We start from the raw sequence: 21,686 nt of genomic DNA on the forward strand, positions 1-21,686 counted from the left end.
GCTTGCTCCCCTTCCGTTTCTGGATGATTGAACTGCAAATCAAATGGATTCCTTTATTGTTATTGTAGGAATCTAGCGATGGGATTTTTCCACTTTCATTACAAGGACATAGAAGACTAAGGAAAGTTCCTTCTTACCCTGTCACGTTGTAACAGAATGAGCTATACACTTTCCTAACAGTAATTAAGCTTAAATGATTAACATGCTGTCCCGAGTTATGATAATAAATCGGTCGTCTGGTATATAACGTCGCACGTTCTGGAATTCAAAAGAAGTTCTCTCTATATATTCTCACAATTCGCGAAGACGAAGCTCAATTCATAAGTGTTTCAACTACATTACCTTGTTTTCTCGTTTATATTACTCGTTTAAACTCGCCAGTTCTTACAAAGAAAACCTCGTTAAATGCCGGCCTTAACGGAAACAGCATTTTTATTTTAATTGCAAGTCGAATGATGGTTACTTGGTTCACACGTTGAGAGCTCCTAGTTGTTATTCTTCTTTCTCCCATGATAAAAACTATAATAATTATTCTGGCTCAATAAATGTTTACATTGGACTAATTGATTTGACATGTGTCAACTATATAGTAGCTCATCAGTTTGATCAATAATGTGGAAACTAGGTGTAACCATAGTGACAATGACTAGCGGCTATGGATGACCCCCAGTTGATGTAGAAAAGTCTGGAATTGTAAAAAGGCTTTAATAACCACAGTGAATATTATCATTATTAATATACGAGTGAAAGGAGGCACCTTGCTAGAATAATTTTCGTGCTGTTGTGCAAAGGTAAAATTTAAATCACGTGGCTATATATGTATTTGGGATACAACTATGGAGTGTTATGGTTTTAATTGTTCATGTGCTGTAAAAAATGTCTTCAATACTTCTTCACCAGTAACTTATATACATATTGTGCCTTTCATTATTTATTTGATTGACATACTAGGAAGAGTAAACATGATGGACATGGAAAGAGGAAGTCAAAATGAAGGGGAAAGCCCTCTGTGCGATGGAGGTTTAACTTTGAGTCCTGATCATCCACTGATGAAAAAATTTCAAGATGCGATGTTTTTGCATTTGAAGCAACAGGAGCAATTGATTTGTAATGAGTTGAAAGACTTGGTAAAGCATTTCCATATTGCATTTTATATTTTTAGATTAAATTTAGACATCAAACATTACTACTGGAATGAATAGCTTCACAAATTCCAAAGAAACTGCGGGAGATGCCGCAACATGAATAGCTTCAGTTTACTCGTCGCCGCCACAGCATATTAATGTTGGAATTGGTTTCTGTGTGGTCACTAAGGAGTCTGTGTAATCACCTAGGGAGGCCTATCACGTTATCTATCAATTGTGCATATATTAATGTAATAAGAGAATTTACAAAAAAAGCAAAGACATCAGGGCCTTTGTGTGATCTTCCCTCTATATTCCATTAGATAGGACATGTTATGCCTACCTATTGAAACAAAAGCCTAAACAATTCCAAATTAAAATGTTTTCGGCTGAACATAAACACTTCCAGTTAGTAGTAAAAAGGTACACTTTTACTTAAGGTGTGGTGTTCTGCAAGGAACATCTTCATTGATCTATTCCTGTTACTAGTTAAGGTAAATAACCTGTCTATTAATGCATATGCCAGTGATATCAAAGTTTTGCATTATTCCACGGACATATATGTAATGAAAAATATGTCTCCCATCCCAAAGTTGCTAACTAAGCACTCATTTGTTGTTAATTAAATTTTAATGAATCCTTGTTTGATTCAAATCCTACTCTCCAGTATGAAATCCTGGGCACCTTTGTGCCTCCTAAAGAATGCCACCGAAAAATCCCCATATCCAGGATTTGAACCTGGGCTCACAGGGTGAGAAGGCAACACAGTAGCCACTTCACCATTCCAATCCCCCTTAAAGTTTCAGGCAATGGGTACATGTGTCATAGGTAAAAAGGATTGCTACTTCAGAAAGTGGTGTTTAAAATGATAACTAACTCTGGTCCTAACTAAAGACACTCTTCAGTAAATATAATAACTCTATAGTCTGTTTATATAAGTCAGAATGGTTTTTTAATTGACCCAGAAGACCATCAAGACATGGATTTCCCAAACAACTCCTTAATACATGCACCTTAACAGTTCCCTCCTGTTTCTTCCCATTCCAATAAGAAAACTCATTTAATACTATTAACCAATCTCTCATATAGGCACCACCTTATTGTAGCAAAGATTTTGTTTCATCCTCCATGCTCTACAGTCAATCTTTGAAGTCACATATATCAACATTCTACAAAAGTGAGAAGGCATTAATAAATACAGATGGAACACTTCATTTAATTAGGCAGTATCAAGGACAATTGAGGTTAGAGTTTTGGGCATTTACAAAATGGATTGAATTCATGATTAAGTGAGTTAAAATACCAGAAACCACATTAACCAAGGGGATCAAAATGGTGTGGTGGCTATCGTACTGGTTTCCCACCCATAGGGCTTGGGTATGAATCCCGGCAGCATCGAATATTTCTCAGGGGTATCTCAATCCCTACTTGAGGTGCTTTGTGGAGGGCACTTTGAGTGAGTTCGCCATCCGTCGGATGGGACGTTAAGCTGCAGACTCCTTGGCGCCTTTCATTAAGAGCAGGTGAATGCCGACGCCAGGTTTCTCTCCACCCTTCATCCTTTCCTGTCTATCCCTAATGGTGCAAATGACCTCAGCTGTAGGTTACCTCCCCTAATTACTACTACTACCACATTAACCAACCCAGATGTTGGTTGTAGTAGGTGAAGGCAGGGCCAAACTAAGCCTGAAAGTGTAGAAAATTCCCATATGCATGGTAGGATGCAACTTCCTTTTCCATTGCCACAAGCAGATTCTCCAAAGTTTTGGTTTTGAAATAAAAAACTAAACTTGGAGATTATGTGTAAAAGCCCAAATGCTATAGCTGGTAGAGCACGGAGCTACTAACCAGGTCTGGGATTGATTTAAGGAGATCCCTCTGGGCACCCTTAGCTTCACCCAAGCTGTATGATTTTTCAAGTACCAGGTCTTCCTGGGAAACTGTAGATAAAGAAACAGATAAAGGGAAAGGAATTGGCCCCCTACCCTGATGTGTGAATGTAACTTGCACTTGGGCTTAGTACTGTGTGAGCTCTACGCTCACCTATCAAACCAACCTTAAGGTTAATAACTGTGGTTTGATTGACTGATACAAAGGTGTCATCCATGTGGCCAAACTTTCACTAGATACAATTCTGCCTAATTTGAGGTATATAATAATTACCTTAAGGTTTGATAAAAAGCTTAAGGTAATGGTTTGCTAGTGCTATGCTTTGATAGTGTTATGTGGGTACATAATCTGAACTTGAAAAAAAGGGATCTACATAGAGTATGAACATTTAAGATGTGGGTGGGGAGAACATAAACTGGGCCAAGTGGAAAACAAACATAATAAAATATGTACTAGCTTTATAATTTGTTTACTCATTAAACTTATCTGTGTGCTCATTGTGTGTTCTCATAAAAACAGTTTTGAAATTTTCATTTTCAAAATGTAGAAAACAAATGTCAATCAGCTTCAGAAGAAGAGAGAAAGTCTTGGAGAAGAATTATATGGTTTACAACAGGAATCCAGTAAAGATCAGGCTGTATTAAGCGGTTTCCAAAGTAATTGCATAGGTTTGACAACAAAACGTGAAGAAAAGGAGGAACATGTGAAAACGCTACAAGTAAAGCTCAAATCTGATGCTGAAAAAATTAACTTTGCCATAAAGAGAGGTTAGTAATTTTAATTTCTGAATTGCAATTCAATCAATATGGTAAAACATATCTTTGAAATATTAGGTTGCTAAATATTGTGTTCTTGCAAAAATAGACAATTATTATATTTAATGAAAAATCAGTTCTTAGATTTTATCATTGCCCAAATAAAGACCTCTATCTATCATTTAGATGATCAATGAAGATACAAATGTTAAAAATAAAAAAAAATGCTGGCAGCATTGTTTTTGTAAAGAGTCATTATTCAATTTCATCTGAAGCAAGTAAGGGACATCATTTTTTTGTTTCAGCCTTTTTCAGCAAGCATACATTTGTTTTTTGTGCCTCAAGTGTAAATATATGTATAGGCTCATATGCATGCAATCATTTTATACAATAAACATCAATTTCTTAGTTCTAAAAATCCCTATATTGGACATTCAAATTTCACTATTAATAAGGAATTTATTAATAAGTAAATTTCTTTTCAAAATTAATATTTAATTACTTATACTAACAACTAATATTAATTACATTGACAGAAAGAGAACTTCGACATGAAAAGGATAAATTTACAGTATTACACAAGCAATTTTTGAACTGGAAAAATGAAATGGAAAGCAATATAATAGTTTCTCAAAAAGTTAAAAACAAAAAGGAGTCTGATAAAGCCATGCTGGTGGAAGAGAAACAGAAACTTGTAAGTACTGAAACTTGCGCCATATGCTAACATGATGTTAGATTCACACACAATGGACTATAATTATTTAAGAGCCAGAAATTTCATAACTTTGTGCTTTGGGTTGATTATTCACTACAGTCGGCTGCCATAGGAATGGTAAATAAGGATTATTTTAGGGCTGTGCAACATTATTTTGATGCTCATTATCATTGCCATGGAACACTGAGGACGTACACTCTACATACATAACTAACTGCATTCCCAACATTTATTATTATAGTAGCAAGGCAATTAATCCATGAATAAAATTCTGTCATATTGGGTAAACCAATTTCTTTGGGCTAGCAAATGGGAGGAAGGAGGACAGGCAAAAATTTTGGGATACTTTAACTCACTGTTAAGAACTCTTGTTCATGTTGTGCCAATTACATACCTATTTAAGTTGAATTAGTAAAACCTAAATGGCATTTAAAAATGAAGAGAGAAGGACAAGTTGTAAAAATGACCAAATTTCATTGAAAATATCTCTATATAGTTAGAAATTTATAATGATAAAACTCTTGTTTTCCTCCAAGCAAAACAATCTTTTACCTTTTCAATTTTTATAACAATAGTTTCATTTTCCTAGAAATCATGGCACATACAGGTACATGTGTCACTTGATATAAAGAACAATAAAATGTTTATATTTTAGTGCTTATAGTCTTAATAATTTTGGAATTATGATCTCTACAATGGGTTTATATAAAAACTAATACAACTTTTTTCTCATAAATAATAAGATCTTCACATTTTGAATATTTAAGATGTACCAGGTGACTAAATGGGACTATAGTAAACTCTCTCTTATCCAGCCAATAGGAGATGGCACATGGCTGTTAAGGGAATGGTTAGGTAATTGAAAACTACATTCAAAATATAATCTAGATGGCCAGATCTTAAATATTCAACATTTATTGCCTTGTATTTTTTATATCAGTTGGATCGTATTATGGTTAGGAGTGGATTTGGGTACAGCATGATAAATCAGATTCCATGCAGTGAAAATGGATTCAGTTTAGTGCCCAGTAAGTGGAACATAAAATTGAAGAGGGTGAAGAAGTATAGGGAAATAGAATGCAAAAGTGCTGGCTGAGATATAAAGGAAGTAGTATCAGGAGGTAGTTGCTCAAATTCTGAGGGTGAGTAAGAGAATAAGCACAATACTCTTAGAAGAAAGTTCAGTAGGGGACAGGTGGGAATACCTTCCACAAGGGATAAAGAGCGCCTCAAAAGGATGAAGAAGCTGTGAGTTGAAGGAGATATGATTAGGAACATGCATGAGAGCAGGAAAAGAAACCTCATAGATTCACAATCAGGGAGAATAAAGTACCAAAAGCTAAACAATTAACTCAGGCAAGGAACTAAAATAGCTAAATAAATGTGGCGGAGGGGGCAGTGGATATGGACTTTCCAGAGACAGTATAAGATGGGCATGCTGTTCAGAAAGTTGAAGGAAAAGCCAGGATTTGACAAAGGAAACCCTGTTAACACTTGTATAGATGCAGCAGGAAAAATATCAATTGAAGCAGAAGAAATTGTGTCAACATGGAAAGAATACATGGAGCAACTGTACATTAGAGGCCAGTGAATGTAGATATAGAGCAGGAAATGCGCTGATGAAGATAGATTAAATCTTGGAATAACTGATTGTGATATAGAAAAAGGACTAAAGAAAATGAAATTAAATAGGGCTGTGGGGACAATATTCCTGCAGAACTAATCAAATTTTTAGGAAAATGTGTAAAGATATAGTTTATGTGGGCTAATTCATTGCATTTGTGATGAAGGTATTTCTCCAAGGACTTTGTTGGAACAGTATTCATTCACATATCAAATTTTCATGTGATGCCTTAGCAATAGTGATGTCATCGGCAGAAAGGCATATAGATTTTAATCGAGGTATATTTTTATGCTATATATATGGAGTGTAAGAAAGTGTTCAATGAATTAAATACAACAAAATCAAGAATAATAATTTTTATTTTCCTTAGTACCACGGAATTAGTTAATACATGATTTACTGAAAATTGTACAGAGATAAGATTAGATGAGAGATCAGATACATGTCTCAGACTGAACAAGTGCAGATAGTGGATAGAGAACCAGGATGACCAATGCTAGACAGAGAAGTAAAACAAGGCTGCAAATTATCAGCAGCACTTTTCCATACATATGAGGAGAAAAGGGTGAAAAATGTATGGGAAGGGCTGGAGGAAGGAATGAAATTAGGTGGGGGACTGATCAAATCAGATTTGCAAATGATCATGTTTTAGTTATGAGTCATCCAAGGGATTGCAGTCGTTGCTGAGCACATTGCATAATCTGTGATAGGTATGAGATGAGCATCATTCATAAGAAAATGAAGGTGATGAGGTGCTAAAGAAATATGCAGGCTCAGGTAAGCATTAAAGCAGGAGGAAATAAACTATAGCAGGGAAGACAATTTCTATGTAAAGAAAGTGTTAAGAAAGAAGATGGGTCTAGTAAAGGCATGGGAAGAAGAATTGTGTGAGATAGAGAAGCTTGTTTTAAACCTAAACTTTTTTTTTAACAAGTACCTTAAATTTAGAGTTTGAAGTTTCAGCAATGTAAACAGAATTTTATAATAACCATGATTTAATACAAGACAAAGTATTACTCTTTTCCATCCATATATTTCCCAGAATTTTGCTTTTCTGAAGGAAAAACAACTCAGGGAGCCAGAGTAATGTACCAATTATTTATTTACAATTTTTGTGGTTCATGAGGTACCTGGAGAAACCAATATTATGTAGTTTTGGTCAATTATAGCAATACAGAATGAGGGGTTTTACTTTCATTAAAATAATTAAAGTAATTTTATATTGACTTTTTAATAATAATAATAGTAATAACTGCCTTTTAAAAACTTTTCTAGGACCTTCTAATGCTGAAAATTACGATAGAATTTTTCAAACTTAAACATCGCATCACTGAACTGGATACATTCACTAAGATTAAAGAAGAGGAGAAAGAAACTTTAGATAATACAATAGCAGATGCTGATGCTGATCTGCAAGCACTCACTGCTGAGCAAAACAATTTAGTCAAAGCTTGGCAAGGAGCTCTTCTGCACATTAAACAAAGGGATACAATATATTTTCAAGTAGATGAAGAATTAAGGTAAAACCTAAGGAATTTTCTGCCCTCCAAGATTATACTTTCCTTACTGTAATCAGTAATGTCCAAAGATTGAAAATACTCTAACATCTTTCTTCTTATTGTTATAATTTTGATTAAAATAATATATTTTGGATATTTGAAAGAGGATGCTCAGACATAATGTTTATGATTCCAGTATTGATTTGCTGCATGTCTCCATTTACAGACAAAGTCACATTTATGGCCAATGCCACAAGCATCCCAAGGACTTTGTCTATGAAATTTAAGCAATGTTGAAATTTCTAATGCAACATTAAATGCAATTCTAGTAATTAATTGATATGAATGGACTAGTGAATGACTGATTTAATTGAAATAGCTTATTACAAACTCCAAAATAGCAGTTGAGTAAAAAATTCTCTAAGTCCTGAAAGTGCACTCCTTTTAAACTCAGTTATTACAGTATCATAAGTGCATAACCACTGAGATCTAGTCCTATTCAACAAGATATAAATTCAGCTAACAATGCAGCTATTTAACTGGGTAGAAATTTGCTTACAATAAAATCAAAATTCATTCATGTTCACAACCAGACATTAAACTTGAGCTGCAGTACCAACAGCAAATTCTGACAAACACCCAGTCAAAACTATATGAGAGCAAGTTTCTCCATTTCCAGTTAACAATTTTATTATTTGAATGCTGGAAACTCAAGCGTTCACATGTTTAATTGACTGCTTACGGGCTTGTTCATGCCTGAAGACATCCCAGCTGACCTAAGTGTAACAAGTGCCAATGTTCTCCCTACAGCACATACCTGAAGTGTGTGGTAATGAGCACAACTATTTCAATTTTATTAATAATAATATAATATCATATCTCCTCTCATTGAAAAAGTGGTGGTGTTTGGTTGAATTTATATTTTGATATTTCAACAGTAATGATAATAGTTATTGGGAAGAATTCTGTAGTGTGTGGATTGTGAAGCCTCTGAATTAATGACGATACTTTCACATGCTAGCTTGGGTTAATTTTTAGGCTGAGTATTAACTGTTAAACCCTGAGTTTACACTGCAAAATATTTGGCATATTTTGAGGAATAAATGCTTATTAAGGTTAACTAGTAAAATAAATCACCAGATTAGTTCTCCTTTTTGAAAGCAAATTTCTAGTCAAGGTGTATATATATATATATATATATATATATATATATATATATATATATATATATATATATATATATATATATATATATATATATATAAATGTGTATTGGTTCAATGATAAAGGCTTCCTACTTTCCACCACACAAGGTCTGTCCAGAAGGTATCCAGCCATTCAATATTTTGAGAAAAACAGCCTACCTAGAACAATGAGGCCTTAGTTCCCTTAGAAGTACTCCTCTTGTGACCTCACACACTTATCCCAGCGTCTCTTTCACTTTTAAAAAATCAGCAAAGTCTTTTTTTGGAATGGTCATCAGCTGCCTCTTCACATTCTCTTTTATCTTGCCAACATCAAGAATTTTGTGCTACAATTGCAGGGGACTTGCTTCAAGATATAAATGATCACTCCAGTTTTCTAAAAAAGGCCATAACTGGAGATGAGTCATGGGTCTACGGCTATGACCCTGAGACAAAAGCCCAATCTCCCCAACAGTCTGTTGACAGTAATAATAAACTATTTAGACTGAACTTAAACTTCACCCCATATACATATTTTCCAAGACAACAGTTTCCCTATCATGACATTCCTGACCTGTGGTTGAAAAACAGTACATTAAAGGAAAAATGCATTCAATATTTTAAGAGGATCCAGGAATATTTTTTCAAGACTTTTAACAAGTATTGCATTAGGGATAGGTGGGTAATTTGGTAAGGGTAGAATATCCAGGGAATGGAGTGAAGGGTTGAGAGAAGTATAGCATTAACATATTTTATGGTTGTCGATCTGCAGATCTTAAAGTAAAATGTGGTGTCTCACAGGGCTCTGTGCTTGGCCCAGCAATTTTCATGATCATGATTAATTATTTTTCCTGGGAAATGAAATCTAAATCTGTTTTATATGCCGATGATATCACTATTGCACAAAAATGTCAACCTCTAGAAATGCAAAGGTACAATCTGGCACTGCCCAAAGACAGGCTAAGATGGGGTTTAAGATTAATCATTTACATTTAAATACTGGAAAAACCCAGCATATCATATGGAGTCTTAAATCCAAAATAACTAAAATTGAAACTGCTAAAATACTGGAATTTATATTGATACAAAACTTAACTGGGAGACCCACATCAGTCAGATCTGTAATAAACTGAGTAAAGCTGTATTTATGTTAAGAAAGCTCAACTTTCTCATTTCAAATGAATATCGTTTAACACTTTACCATACCTTCTTTCAATGTCATTTGAATTATGGTGTTGAGTTATGGGGTCATTCGCCTCATGTTAAACAAATCTTGCTACTACAAAAGAGAGCTATTTGCTCTTTGCTAATATACCTCCACATGATTCCTGCAAGCCTTTTTTTAATTATGTATGGAATCATGACTGTATTTAGTTTGTATATCTGTAAGGAGTTAATTTAGAAACTTACCAATTGAGATCTCACATACATAACTACACCATTAGGGGTAAAGCAAATCTAAATACTACTTATTGTGGACTGTCCTCAACTTACAACCCGTTTCATAACGTGAACATTCAACTGCATTACTGGCTGCTTACTCAGTTGAAATCCGGCTGTAACCTGGTGACTTGCTAACCCACTTTACTCAATTGATGAATTCTTTGGCGACAACCTTCATCACATTTAAGAATTTATGTTTATACATTAAGTAATATTTATATTGATTACATTTTATATGGTTTATCAAAATAAATAAGTATTATTGTTACTATTAGCCTACTCTTTATGAAAGGCACCATGGGTTCACGATTTAACATCCCATCTGATGGATCATATTTTCCCTTGGAACTGCTCTTCTTGAAGCACCCCAAGTTATAGGAGTCCAATCACTTAGACCTATTGGTCCATTTTGTCAACCTATCTGTAACCTGCTTGCCACATACAGAGCACCATGGTAGAGATGGTGGTCACCCATCCAACCTCCATCCGGGCACAACATTGGTGGCCTAATGGGAACTAATGTGTCTGTGTATCTAGGATCTTAAGTCGCCACAGTCAAGCTCAAGTCCGTTTCATGTTTATTTAAAATAGTTCTCATTTTCACACAAGCTAGTCATATCAATAATCACTACCCCTAGATTTCCAAAGGTCGATTAGATTTTTTGCCTGTCTTTTGTATCCGATATTTATAAATATTTATGTATTTTTGAAAAATATTTTAAATTGATGAATAAACATGAAACTAAAGACTTGATCAAAGCAAATTCAGAACATTAATTGGATATTGGACAATTAGGCCCTTATGATGGGGAATGTGGTTGATATAGTAATCGCTGCAGCTCCCAATATTATTTCTGATAAAAATTCACATTATATATGTATATCCATCCAATATAGAGAACTTAGCACAAAGTTATTATTACCATAAATGCCATGCTTCATTATTTAATGGTATAGATTACTTTTATGCAATTCAAGCAGTAAAGGTAGGTACCTATCTAATCTTAAATTTAGATTTAAATATCTGTATCAGAAAATTAAATAGTCTCAAGTTGAGCCTCCTACAGTGAAGTCAATATGAGGAAGACTGCGGCCCACTCCTGTATTTTGTAATGACATCAAAATGAATGTTTATATAAAAGACTTTTTGTATTTTACTGTAAATAAATATCATCCATGACATGTGGTACTGTGGCCATTTGGTGCAGGGTTGAGATGTATGGATGCAAGCCATTTAGAGCGCTGTGGTGCTGTCTTCACTTAGGGCCATGGGCATTTATTTGTGTCATTTACTTTGTTGTTGGGTATCTCAGATGCATCCTCCACTGCTGAGTCTAAGAGAGGAAAGTCCAAAGAGGGGTAGGTAGGCAAGTCTGAGGAGGAGGGAAGAAAATGTCACTGTGTACACAATAATTTATACTGACCTGAAATGATAATTTATATGTTCAACCCTTAAATTCTAAGAATTAAATATCCTTTTTTTTATGGAGCAATAGTGGTCTTGGGTTAGTTGGTGATTACTGATCTGGAGGATTTATGTTCATATCAAGTTTTACTCAATTGGCTTGAGTTGAAAATTTTAATACAATAATGATGTTTTGGGTCACAGTAGTCCAAGGATAAAGTGTTTGACTGACCAGAGGGCCCAGGTTTGATTCTCAGGCAAGGCTCTGTGGCTTAGTACTGGGTGAACTCTACCATCGCCTACCAAACTGACCTTCGGGTTGGTTACTGTGTGTGTTTTTAATGATATTTTATGTTGTCATTCTATATGCATCCTTTAGTATGTGCTCAAGTGCTTATACACTTAAATGTGATTTGAAACACATTTTCAGGGAGTTGAAATTGAAATTATCCAATATGAATGGAGAGATTGAAGGAATAAAAAAAGAATGCAATAAAGAAATGGAGAAAAATGAAGACTTGACCCTGGTGCAGCACAAAGCAGAGTTATATGCGGAGAACCTTAAAGTAGAAATAATTCAGCTGCATGAAAAACAAAATAATTTAAAAATGGAATTATCACAATTGGCAGCCATAGTTATGCAAACTGAGAAGAATTTACAAGAACACATTTTGGTATGCATCCAAATATTATTCTTTACTATTCCTAATAAATATGGAAAGGGATCAAGATGGTGCGGTGGCTATCGTACTGGCTTCCCACCCAGAGGTCCTGGGTTCAAATCCCAGTGGTGTTGAATAATTTTCAGAGGTATCTTGATACCTATTTGATGTGCTTTGTGGAGGGCACTTTGAGTAAGTACGTCGTCCGTCGGATGGGACGTTAAGCTGCGGACCCCTTGGCGCCTTTCGTAAAGAGTAGGCTAATGCCGATGCCGGGTTTCTCTTCACCCTTCATCCTTTCCTGTTCATCCCTAATGGAGCAAATGACCTCAGCTGTCAGTTGCCTCCCCTAAATACTACAACTACTGAAATACTGAACATGACATGAAAATCTTCCTATTCAATCACAGGTATTATATATACTCCTTTAAGGAAATACATCGGGCATAAATGTTTCATATAAGATATTAATCCTTCAGAGTGATAAAACTAATAGCAGAAAACAATTATAGCATGAGAGGTGTCAGTTTCGTGCCCCTTAATAATATGTATAATATAGTGTAATGGGACTGAGTATAACAGTACATATATGTATCTGCCAATAGAACAAAATTTGTAAATTTTTTATGCAATTGTAAAATTGCATTCTATTAGATCCATAGTTAGAGCTCTGTTATTTGTCAAAGGATTACTGAGTCTTCAAACAACCAAGGTGGAATTTGTTTCAACATTGAAATGAGTTCCAGAAGTATGCAAAATTTACATACTATCCTTCTATTTAATTTTAAGATGTCTCATAAAATGGAAGATAAACGGAATTCTGCCCAAAAAGATATTGAAAAACTTGCCAGCAAGCAAATATCACTAGAAGATGAAATCATGGATACGCTTCAAAACCAAATAGTTCAAGATAAGTCAGCTAAATATCTACATAAAATCATCTCCAAATTAAAAGAGAAAATCCGAGATCAGGTAAGTTTCTTTACTTTAATGTGCATTATAATTTCAAACATTTCATTCAAAGTTTTTAACTGTACAATTGACTAATAAATTAAAGATGCCTGAGATATTTTATGTGAGTGGTTGCATTACTTACTGAATTTTTTGCATGTTTTCTACAGGAGGTGCTACTGATTAGTACTGAAAACAACATGGCCAATTCTATACTAGCAATAGAGCAGCAAGTTGCAGAAAATGAGAGATTAAAACTAAACATTAAGGATTTAGACTCTAAATTAAAGCTTTCTGAAGACAACACAAGAAAAGCAGAGGATGAATTTCAACAGCTACTTACAAATTTTGGAAGAAAGCAAAATACAGTGGACCTACTTAATAAGAAAATAGATAAACTGATATCAATGAGTGGAGTAAGTAAAATAATGCGTAGAGTGAAATGGCCATCTACCATTTTAAAGTACCAGATAGTTCTGACTTTAGTTTGAATAAAATAAAAAATCCAATAAAAATATTTATATGTTTATACTTTCACTCTCTAGGTGATTGTTAATCAGTTTTTGCCAAACATGCTATCTTAATCTATTTAATACGATTATCATCTGACATGTAAATGAAAATAATATCAAAAAACATTTTCCTAACTAAATATTAAACATTCCAATAATAATGCATTTTTATGTCCGGAGATTTGTTGCATATTCATTCATACACAAATATAAGACACATCAGATATAAACGTCACAATTTTAGAAAAAATATTATGTATGCATAGCAATACACTACCTTATTTACATATTTGATTTGAATTTGTAATACAAAGCTGCAATTTTCATTTTCTTTGAAAGCCTACGAATTTCATCAGAGATCCCATGACTTGCTTAAAGCTTTCTTTGCTCATCAGAGACCCAATGACTTGCTTTGAATGCTTAAAGCTGTGAAAATTGGAAGTTTATAGGAAAGTTAAGGCTATGTATGAATGGGCACCTTCCCATAATAGCTCATGGGGTTTTCACCGTAGAGAACTATACAATTAAATTCAAATCATTTCATGAATTTCAGGGGATTGATCAAAATAAAAAATTCATAAATAACACATTGCTGGCATGAACTCATTCTGAATGAGGTAAAAGTGGAACTTCACTTTAATTACCCAAATTTATAATGAGAATTTTCAATTTTATTCTATTTGGAAGATTAAACTTATTGATATTCTGATTTATTCCTCATCTCTAAAAGCATATGATATCAAGACTTTTAGTCTCATATTCTCCATTAAATTTAAGTGAAATTATGATGATTTCATTTCAGGGTATTGAGTTGAGTGGAGAAGAGATAAAACTATTACATCTACAAGACGAATTAAAGGAAATCACTGCCAATTGTGAAAAGCTCAAATCATTATGGATTCGTCAGCAAGGAGCACTGGTAGAGCTAATTCAAGAAAGAAATAAAAATCTCAAAACCATAGACACTGGTCATAAAGGTTAGAAAATATATTCATTTGTTTATTGTATTGTTCTATCAGTCAGGCATGTGACATTGAGCATAGTCTTATAAATTAATAAATAAATATATAAATTATCTCAATAGTTTCAGCCTCAACTTTGTGGAAGTTCATTTTAATAAATGAAAAAGAAAAACTTTGTTCCAATCCACCACTTTATTTCAGGTACGACTAGTTTCGAATGAATGTGAATTTGATCAGAGAGTTTTAGTACCTGAGGATGACGCCTTAGCGTCGAAACTAGTCGTACCTGAAATAAAGTGGTGGATTGGAACAAAGTTTTTCTTTTTCATTTATTAAATATATAAATATATATATAAATAAATAAATAAATAAATAAATATATATATATATATATATATATATATATATATATATATATATATATATATATATATATAAAGTGGTGGATTGGAACAAAGTTTTTCTTTTTCATTTATTAAATATATATATATATATATATATATATATATATATATATATATATATATATATATATATATATATATATATATATATATATATATATATATATATATATATATATATATATATATAAATATAATTTAAAACAATAAATGCAAATAAACACTTCAATGAAATACAGCAGTCAAATACATTTAAAATTTTTTTAAAATTCACTGAAACCTTACATGTACATTGTATGGTTTAATCAGGGGCATAGAATATAGCAGACTAAAACAGAAAGTCCATGGCTTGTAGCCTGAAATCAGACCTAGTTGCAGGATCTGAACTCCCTTTAAACTCAGACTAAGTTATTTTAGTTTCCATATTTATCTGGAGAACTACATATAACACAGGAAAAAAATGTCCCCTTCCCTAAATATTTAACTTCATGAGTCACTTGGCATAATTAGAACATAAGTACATTGTGAATCCTTCACTTTCGCCCAGCTAAACCTCTATCAGCCCTTTTCAATTAAACATTTGGGTAAATCATTGTCTTTGAATACCACTACGCCACCATGTCACAGTAACCCTTGCAGTGATTCACCCCATGTATCTTTTAATCTCCATTCATCAGAAAAAAAGGCTTAATGGATTTTTGTTCACTCTAATAATTAGTTTTAAATTAAACCAATTGCAAAAATTTTCCTATTAAACTCTTAAGAAAAGCCCACTGTCGTGAAACGAACCCAATATGAGCTTATTGAGAAAAACATAAAATTCTCCTGGAGATGTATAGCAGTTTTATACATCCAGTTTGATGCTTGTGGGTTTCACAGTACACCGGAATGCCAGCATAAAAGTTTTCAAATCATAGACCCTAAAAGAAGCCCATTCAACAATGTTTGCAGAGATGCATCAATACTCCAAAGGATCTCTTCGAAAAAGTAACCACATTGAAAATAAAGTCACGTATACTTATTTACAAGCAATATTCAAGTTGATCATCAGTGCAAAGAGGCCTTTGTCCTCTATTTTAGGTATTTTAGTGAAATGGCACAAGCCCCATAGCATTTTCACAATCTTCTGACTACTAGTTAAAAAAAATTACAAACTATATATCTAAATATAAATTACAAACTATATATCATTGTTCAGCCTTTTGAACAGAGGTGTTTAATCACAGTATGAAACTCATTATTTTTTGCTTTTCTAGATAAACAAAAATTTGTGGCTTCAATCGACTATGAAAATGAAACCATGCCATAGCTATCGCTTAAACTTTAACATTGGTCTAGTGAGAGATGGGCTTACTAATAGCAAACCTTTTCCAATACCTCCTGGGATTTTCTAAGGAATTATTACGCACAACCCATGTAATAATATTTGATAGCCCACCATTTTTAAAGCATTGATATTCACGTTAACTATTTCAGAAATACTCCTACTCTGGCAAAAAAAGCTGAAGCTAAGAACAGAGATAGAAAAATGCTTGAAGGAGGATGGGAGACTTCAGCGACTTATCAAAAATCATCAGCAAAAATTGGAACAGCTAAGTCTTAAAATCAGCATAAAAAGAGATGACAAGGAAGCAATGGGGAAGAATAATTTGTTATTGCAAAATGACTTCCTTAACTCGCTCAAAGTGTGTGACCTTGTCTCAGTTGATTATTTAAGATTTTTTCCAAAATGCAATATGAAATTTGTATCTGAATCCTATATATACAATTTCAGGATGCGGAATCAGATTATTTACAGCTACAAGCACAGATTGAAGAGTTGAAAGAAGAAAGAGAGCAGTTAAAGGATGAACTGTTATCAGTACAACGTACAAGCCTTTCATGGGAAAAGAAAATACAAATGGTGGTGGAAGCTAAGCAAACACTCGATAAAGAAACAAGTACTGATGGAGATATTTATAAAATGAAGGGGGAAATTCATAGGATGCAAGTAGGTGGATATATGAATAAACGTTTTCCTTCAATGAATGTAAATAAACTAATTTTAATTAAAATCCTTGGATGACTAAATACATTATGGACAGAGAAGATTGAATAAGATGGACCCATTATGATAAAGGTCATGTCGATATTTGGACTATCGGTTCTTGGAAAGTGAGCATGGAAAGCAACCAGAATGAATAAAATGAAAGTGAGAAATTCGGATAATTAGTTTGAATGTGAAACTAAGCTCAAAGGGCATGATGCCACTTAAATTAATAGCCAAAGCATTATGCTCAAGAGTTATCAAATGATAGTATGCATGGTAGTCCAGGTGCGGGCTTGGTTCAAAATAAGGAGCCTAGGTAACATGTAAGGCACTATGAGTTAATGTTCCCTAGTAGATCTTGATTCATATGACAGATAGTATTTGAATAGTTGTGGGGATCAAGTTGCTTTCCTGCTAGTTTGCTGGCTTTCCCTCCTCAGGGCCAGGATACTAATCCCTGAGGTGACAGAATTTTACAATGGTATCCTAATCTTAATTGGGTGCTATTTGGAGAGTTCTTCAAGTACAGATTGGATTGAATTTTACATTGTGGACCCAATGCTGTATTTCATCAAGAGTAGATCAATACTGAGTTTCTCCACCACCAACTCTATGAAAGACTAACCTCAATCAAATTACCAATCTATGCCTTATGGTGTAAATAACCATATCTGTCAGTTATGTCCCTTCACAACTATTACTACTTGGAGAGTTTAATTTTTAGCTCTTTAGCTTGTATGTAATAGCGTATAGTGAGACTGTGTGTGTGAAGGATGAGTTCTGGGGAGGATTTATAACTGATTTGAAGGACTAAAAGAATAATAGTATTAGAAGACATCAATACTTGGGTAGCCATTAGAAATATATAAAGTGGTGGTGCATTGAAAAAGAAATATCTGTTTTGAATATGTGATTGAAGCAGAAATATATTCAGTTGCATACATGGTAAAGGGGCTATTTTGTGGGAATATTTGATTTCATTGTATTTGATAAGAGAATGAGAGGATTATTAAAGGGAATGAGGACAATTAGAGATGCTAAATGTCTCCTTCCTGCTTAACCCTTCTTTATTCTTCCCTCCTTCCTACTGCCACCAGCTACCTGCCTCCATCCTCTCAAATAATGACCTTTAAGTGCTTATCCTCCCCCCCCTCTTTTTAGCTATCAATTTCATTAGTTTCCCTGTTTCTTTGGGTTTTCCATATTTCCCCTCTATGTCCCCGCTAACCTTACTCCTCACTCTTTTCTTCCCCCCCTTCCTCAAACAGGTATAAATATGATGTATCACAGGTTGAATCTTGTCTTGTACCTGAAGATGGTTCGATGAACTGAAACACGTTGTGCATTACAAATAAATCTGTGGAAAAGTGCAAATTTAGATTTTCCCATAAGGACCAATTTCCACTACATCTTGCCTGAATCTGTTGAATATATTGGGTCCCACTACACTCTAAGATTTTAATATTCATTGAGTGCTCATTTCCTAGTAATCAGGGCAATTATTTATTAGTTGGAGCCCATAATTGAAAAGGATTATTCATTTTATCTAGTGTACATCCACTTTTAAAAATTATGATTTTTTTACAAATAGCTTTTCTTAGTTCTTAAAAATATTCATTTCTAACCTTCCCTATGCATATTTAATGTAAGCCATTTCAAAATTCTTGCCATATGCAAATAGTCCGGACATATTTGGGCAGCCTCAGAATAATTTGACTGGAATTTTTACATGTTTGAAGTTTGATTTTATGAATAGGACAGTGCTAATTCTATGATCACACAATTCATTACTCTAAAATTATTCTCGGAACCAGTCATAAATTGAGCAACATTATAGTTTATATCCACATATCCATCATTTACTTTTCAGGTACGCCTTGGTCAACTTTGCCAAGTCCAAGATAGATTAGCAAGTGATTTAGAGAAGTGTGTGGCAAGAAGAGAAACCATTACATACGCAGCTAGAGTAAGAGAAAAGAAAGCAGTTGATGGTGCAAGTAGCTCTGCCTGTCAAATTCAAACACAAACTTCTATCAAACGAAAGGCTGAAGAACTGCAGCATCACATAAAACTGGTGATGTTGGTAAGATTTTACAGAGCGCATTTTAATGCATAAACATTACAACCTAATTAGATATTTGACTCTCCTACCTGTCTTTGTATCTTGTCTTCAAGTCATAGGCCACTTTTATTTGACTATAGGTGATAGAAACCATAGTCTGTTGCTGTGAAATGCCCTCAAGAAGCCTTCAGCCTTTGAATGATATATGTCACTAAATTGAATAGTTACACTACAAAATATGAAACAGAAAAGGTGATTTCACAACATCAAATATTTCCCTATTAAAAATGGGAATTTTTTCAAAGTTTAATTTCATTATTTGTACAGGATGTGGCAGAGGTAAAGCACAACTGACAATTACAGGAATCACTTCAAAGAATACTATGTAAAGAAAAGGGAGATTGTTTTCTGCCACCAGAAAATCACACTCGTAGAACTTAGTGAATTTACTGTCTTCATTTTCACTTTTCAATGCATTATTTTTAGTGAGAATGAATAATTTTGGTTTATTATTTCACAGTAGTAAATTTTTGCTATAAGTGGGTTAAGAGGCATTGGTATATTCAGATACTATCGGTCAGTTTTCTTTACTGAAAATGATTTTTTCATGGCGTATAATGAGACATTGGTGTATCTAGCTGCTATTATCATGGTGAAATAATAAGTTTGACAATTGGTATTAAGCCCTTAAGTACCTTTTATTCTTCAAATTTAATTTAATTAAAGAGGTTTACCCATTAAGAACCCCCAAAATCAGCCACTGGGTAATAGGAAGGGCATATGTTTCATAATATTGTCAGTGGTAATAATGTGTTTGGTTTCATTCTTAGGAGCAAAAATCAATTGATCAGCAAATTTTAAAAAGTGAAGAACAGATGATGGAACTTCATAAGAAACTTATTGAGAGGCAAGAGAGGGCATCCAAGATGAAAAAGGCAATTGATGAAATCATCACAGATATTGCCGAAAAGCGAATGCAAAAATTACAGGTATTCATATTTCATTATTTAATATTTGCTTTTTAGAGCATATACTCATTACAATAGTATATTTTACCCTTTATACATGTTTAATATGAATAAAGCTTTTAAATTTAAGGCAACAGTGACTCTGAAGTAGCAGTAGCATGACAATTCATAATGTGTAGCATGTAACATAATTTACGTTAAAGAAGCAGTGGTAAATGACATGCTTTTTCTTCCCTTTTTGTGATTTTAAATAATTTGTTTAAATACATGTTTTGAATAATTTCAGTTGCTAAAGATTTTGCACATTAGACATTTGAACTACAGATATGGTCTTGTCATCCCAACTTGTGAAAAATAAATATACTACTTTTAGATAATTCAGGTTCATTTAAACAAGATTTTAAAGTTCCTACTGAGGTGGCCCCTAATATTAATTCCTGTGCCCAGTTTAACAGATATTTCATAGAGATCTAACAAGATGCAGCCACGAACTTGGGCATTCTATTTATTTTTAACAAGCATCCAAATGTATCCCCCTTTGCTCCATAAGTTTTGAAAACTTTATTATTATCAATGGTATTCTACCATTTAAGGTAGATTTTGCATGAACAGAATGAAGTGATTAATATCTTTTTGAGAAAGGATTATTTAAATGATGGATATTCTTCCATTTCATTAATTTAAGGATGTATCATAGCATTATAACTAAGAAAAATTTTTCATATATGAGTCCAGATGGTTTTTACCCTTATTGCCTCTTCATAGATTGATTTGAATAGGTACCTCAAGGAAGTATACCATTATTTATTTGGGCATCCATTTTAATTTTAACAAGGTATTAAACCTATAAGAAGTAAGTGAAGGGAGCATACAACCAGATTAAAGTTCAAAATTTAATTAAGGTGAAAAGTAATAAAAATATTGATAACTCACAAGTTATGCCATCATGTAAATGAAATTCATTTAACCTATCTTTTTCAAGAAATAGTTCTCAATTTTAGTGAATGAAGGTGGGATCAAATTTTCATTAATTGTATACAGGTTAGTACATAAAGAGGTCTACATTTATTTGCATAAACTAATGCATTAATATTGTTACATAGAACCTGGAAGGCCTGGTAAGAAGCCAAAAGCTTGTTCGCAAATATCAAGATATGAAAGCAGGGAAATATCGGCCACAATGCACAAGTGAGGCACAGTTGCAGACAGAAACTCAAGCATTACTGAAAACCAAAGAAGATCTCAATGAAGTGGTTCAGAAGCTCAAAGTTGATTTCCCATCTCATGCCCTTAGTCTGTCAAGAATTGAGCATTCCTTGGAACTAAGATCATTATAGTCAGTATGCAAAAAATTGATCTTATTGGTAATTTATATTGACATATCATTAAAAATCCAATAATCATTCACAGCATAATTTTATATATTATAATATAAATCAATTCAGAGATTGTATTTTCAATACTTTAATCATGGCTAATTCTTAGTTAGTAACCCTA

General features: G+C 33.5%; 1 protein-coding gene across 1 annotated transcript; it reads left to right on the forward strand.

Moving 5' to 3' along the window:
* The first annotated feature begins 683 nt into the window (after positions 1-683).
* LOC139690470 (coiled-coil domain-containing protein 40-like) lies at positions 684-21,686 on the forward strand. Its single transcript, XM_071587926.1, has 14 exons — positions 684-791; positions 952-1,127; positions 3,562-3,781; positions 4,306-4,463; positions 7,384-7,628; positions 12,070-12,313; positions 13,091-13,273; positions 13,423-13,668; positions 14,567-14,741; positions 16,607-16,815; positions 16,905-17,120; positions 19,030-19,242; positions 20,052-20,210; positions 21,293-21,686. The coding sequence occupies exons 2-14, from the start codon at positions 963-965 to the stop codon at positions 21,524-21,526; spliced, it is 2,667 nt and encodes an 888-aa protein (XP_071444027.1). The 5' UTR covers positions 684-791; positions 952-962; the 3' UTR covers positions 21,527-21,686.

The sequence above is a fragment of the Hetaerina americana genome, unplaced genomic scaffold (genome assembly GCF_022747635.1).
Source record: "Hetaerina americana unplaced genomic scaffold, ioHetAmer1.1.p SCAF_3, whole genome shotgun sequence".
NCBI lineage: Eukaryota > Metazoa > Arthropoda > Insecta > Odonata > Calopterygidae > Hetaerina > Hetaerina americana.

Bases quoted from the DNA above. Each gene is read 5' to 3' on its own strand.
- LOC139690470 (XM_071587926.1), top strand. From the start codon at position 963: ATGATGGACATGGAAAGAGGAAGTCAAAATGAAGGGGAAAGCCCTCTG. The intron at 1,128-3,561 runs GTAAAGCATTTC...TTCAAAATGTAG, and splicing joins GTAATGAGTTGAAAGACTTG to AAAACAAATGTCAATCAGCT. The intron at 13,669-14,566 runs GTAAGTAAAATA...ATTTCATTTCAG, and splicing joins AACTGATATCAATGAGTGGA to GGTATTGAGTTGAGTGGAGA.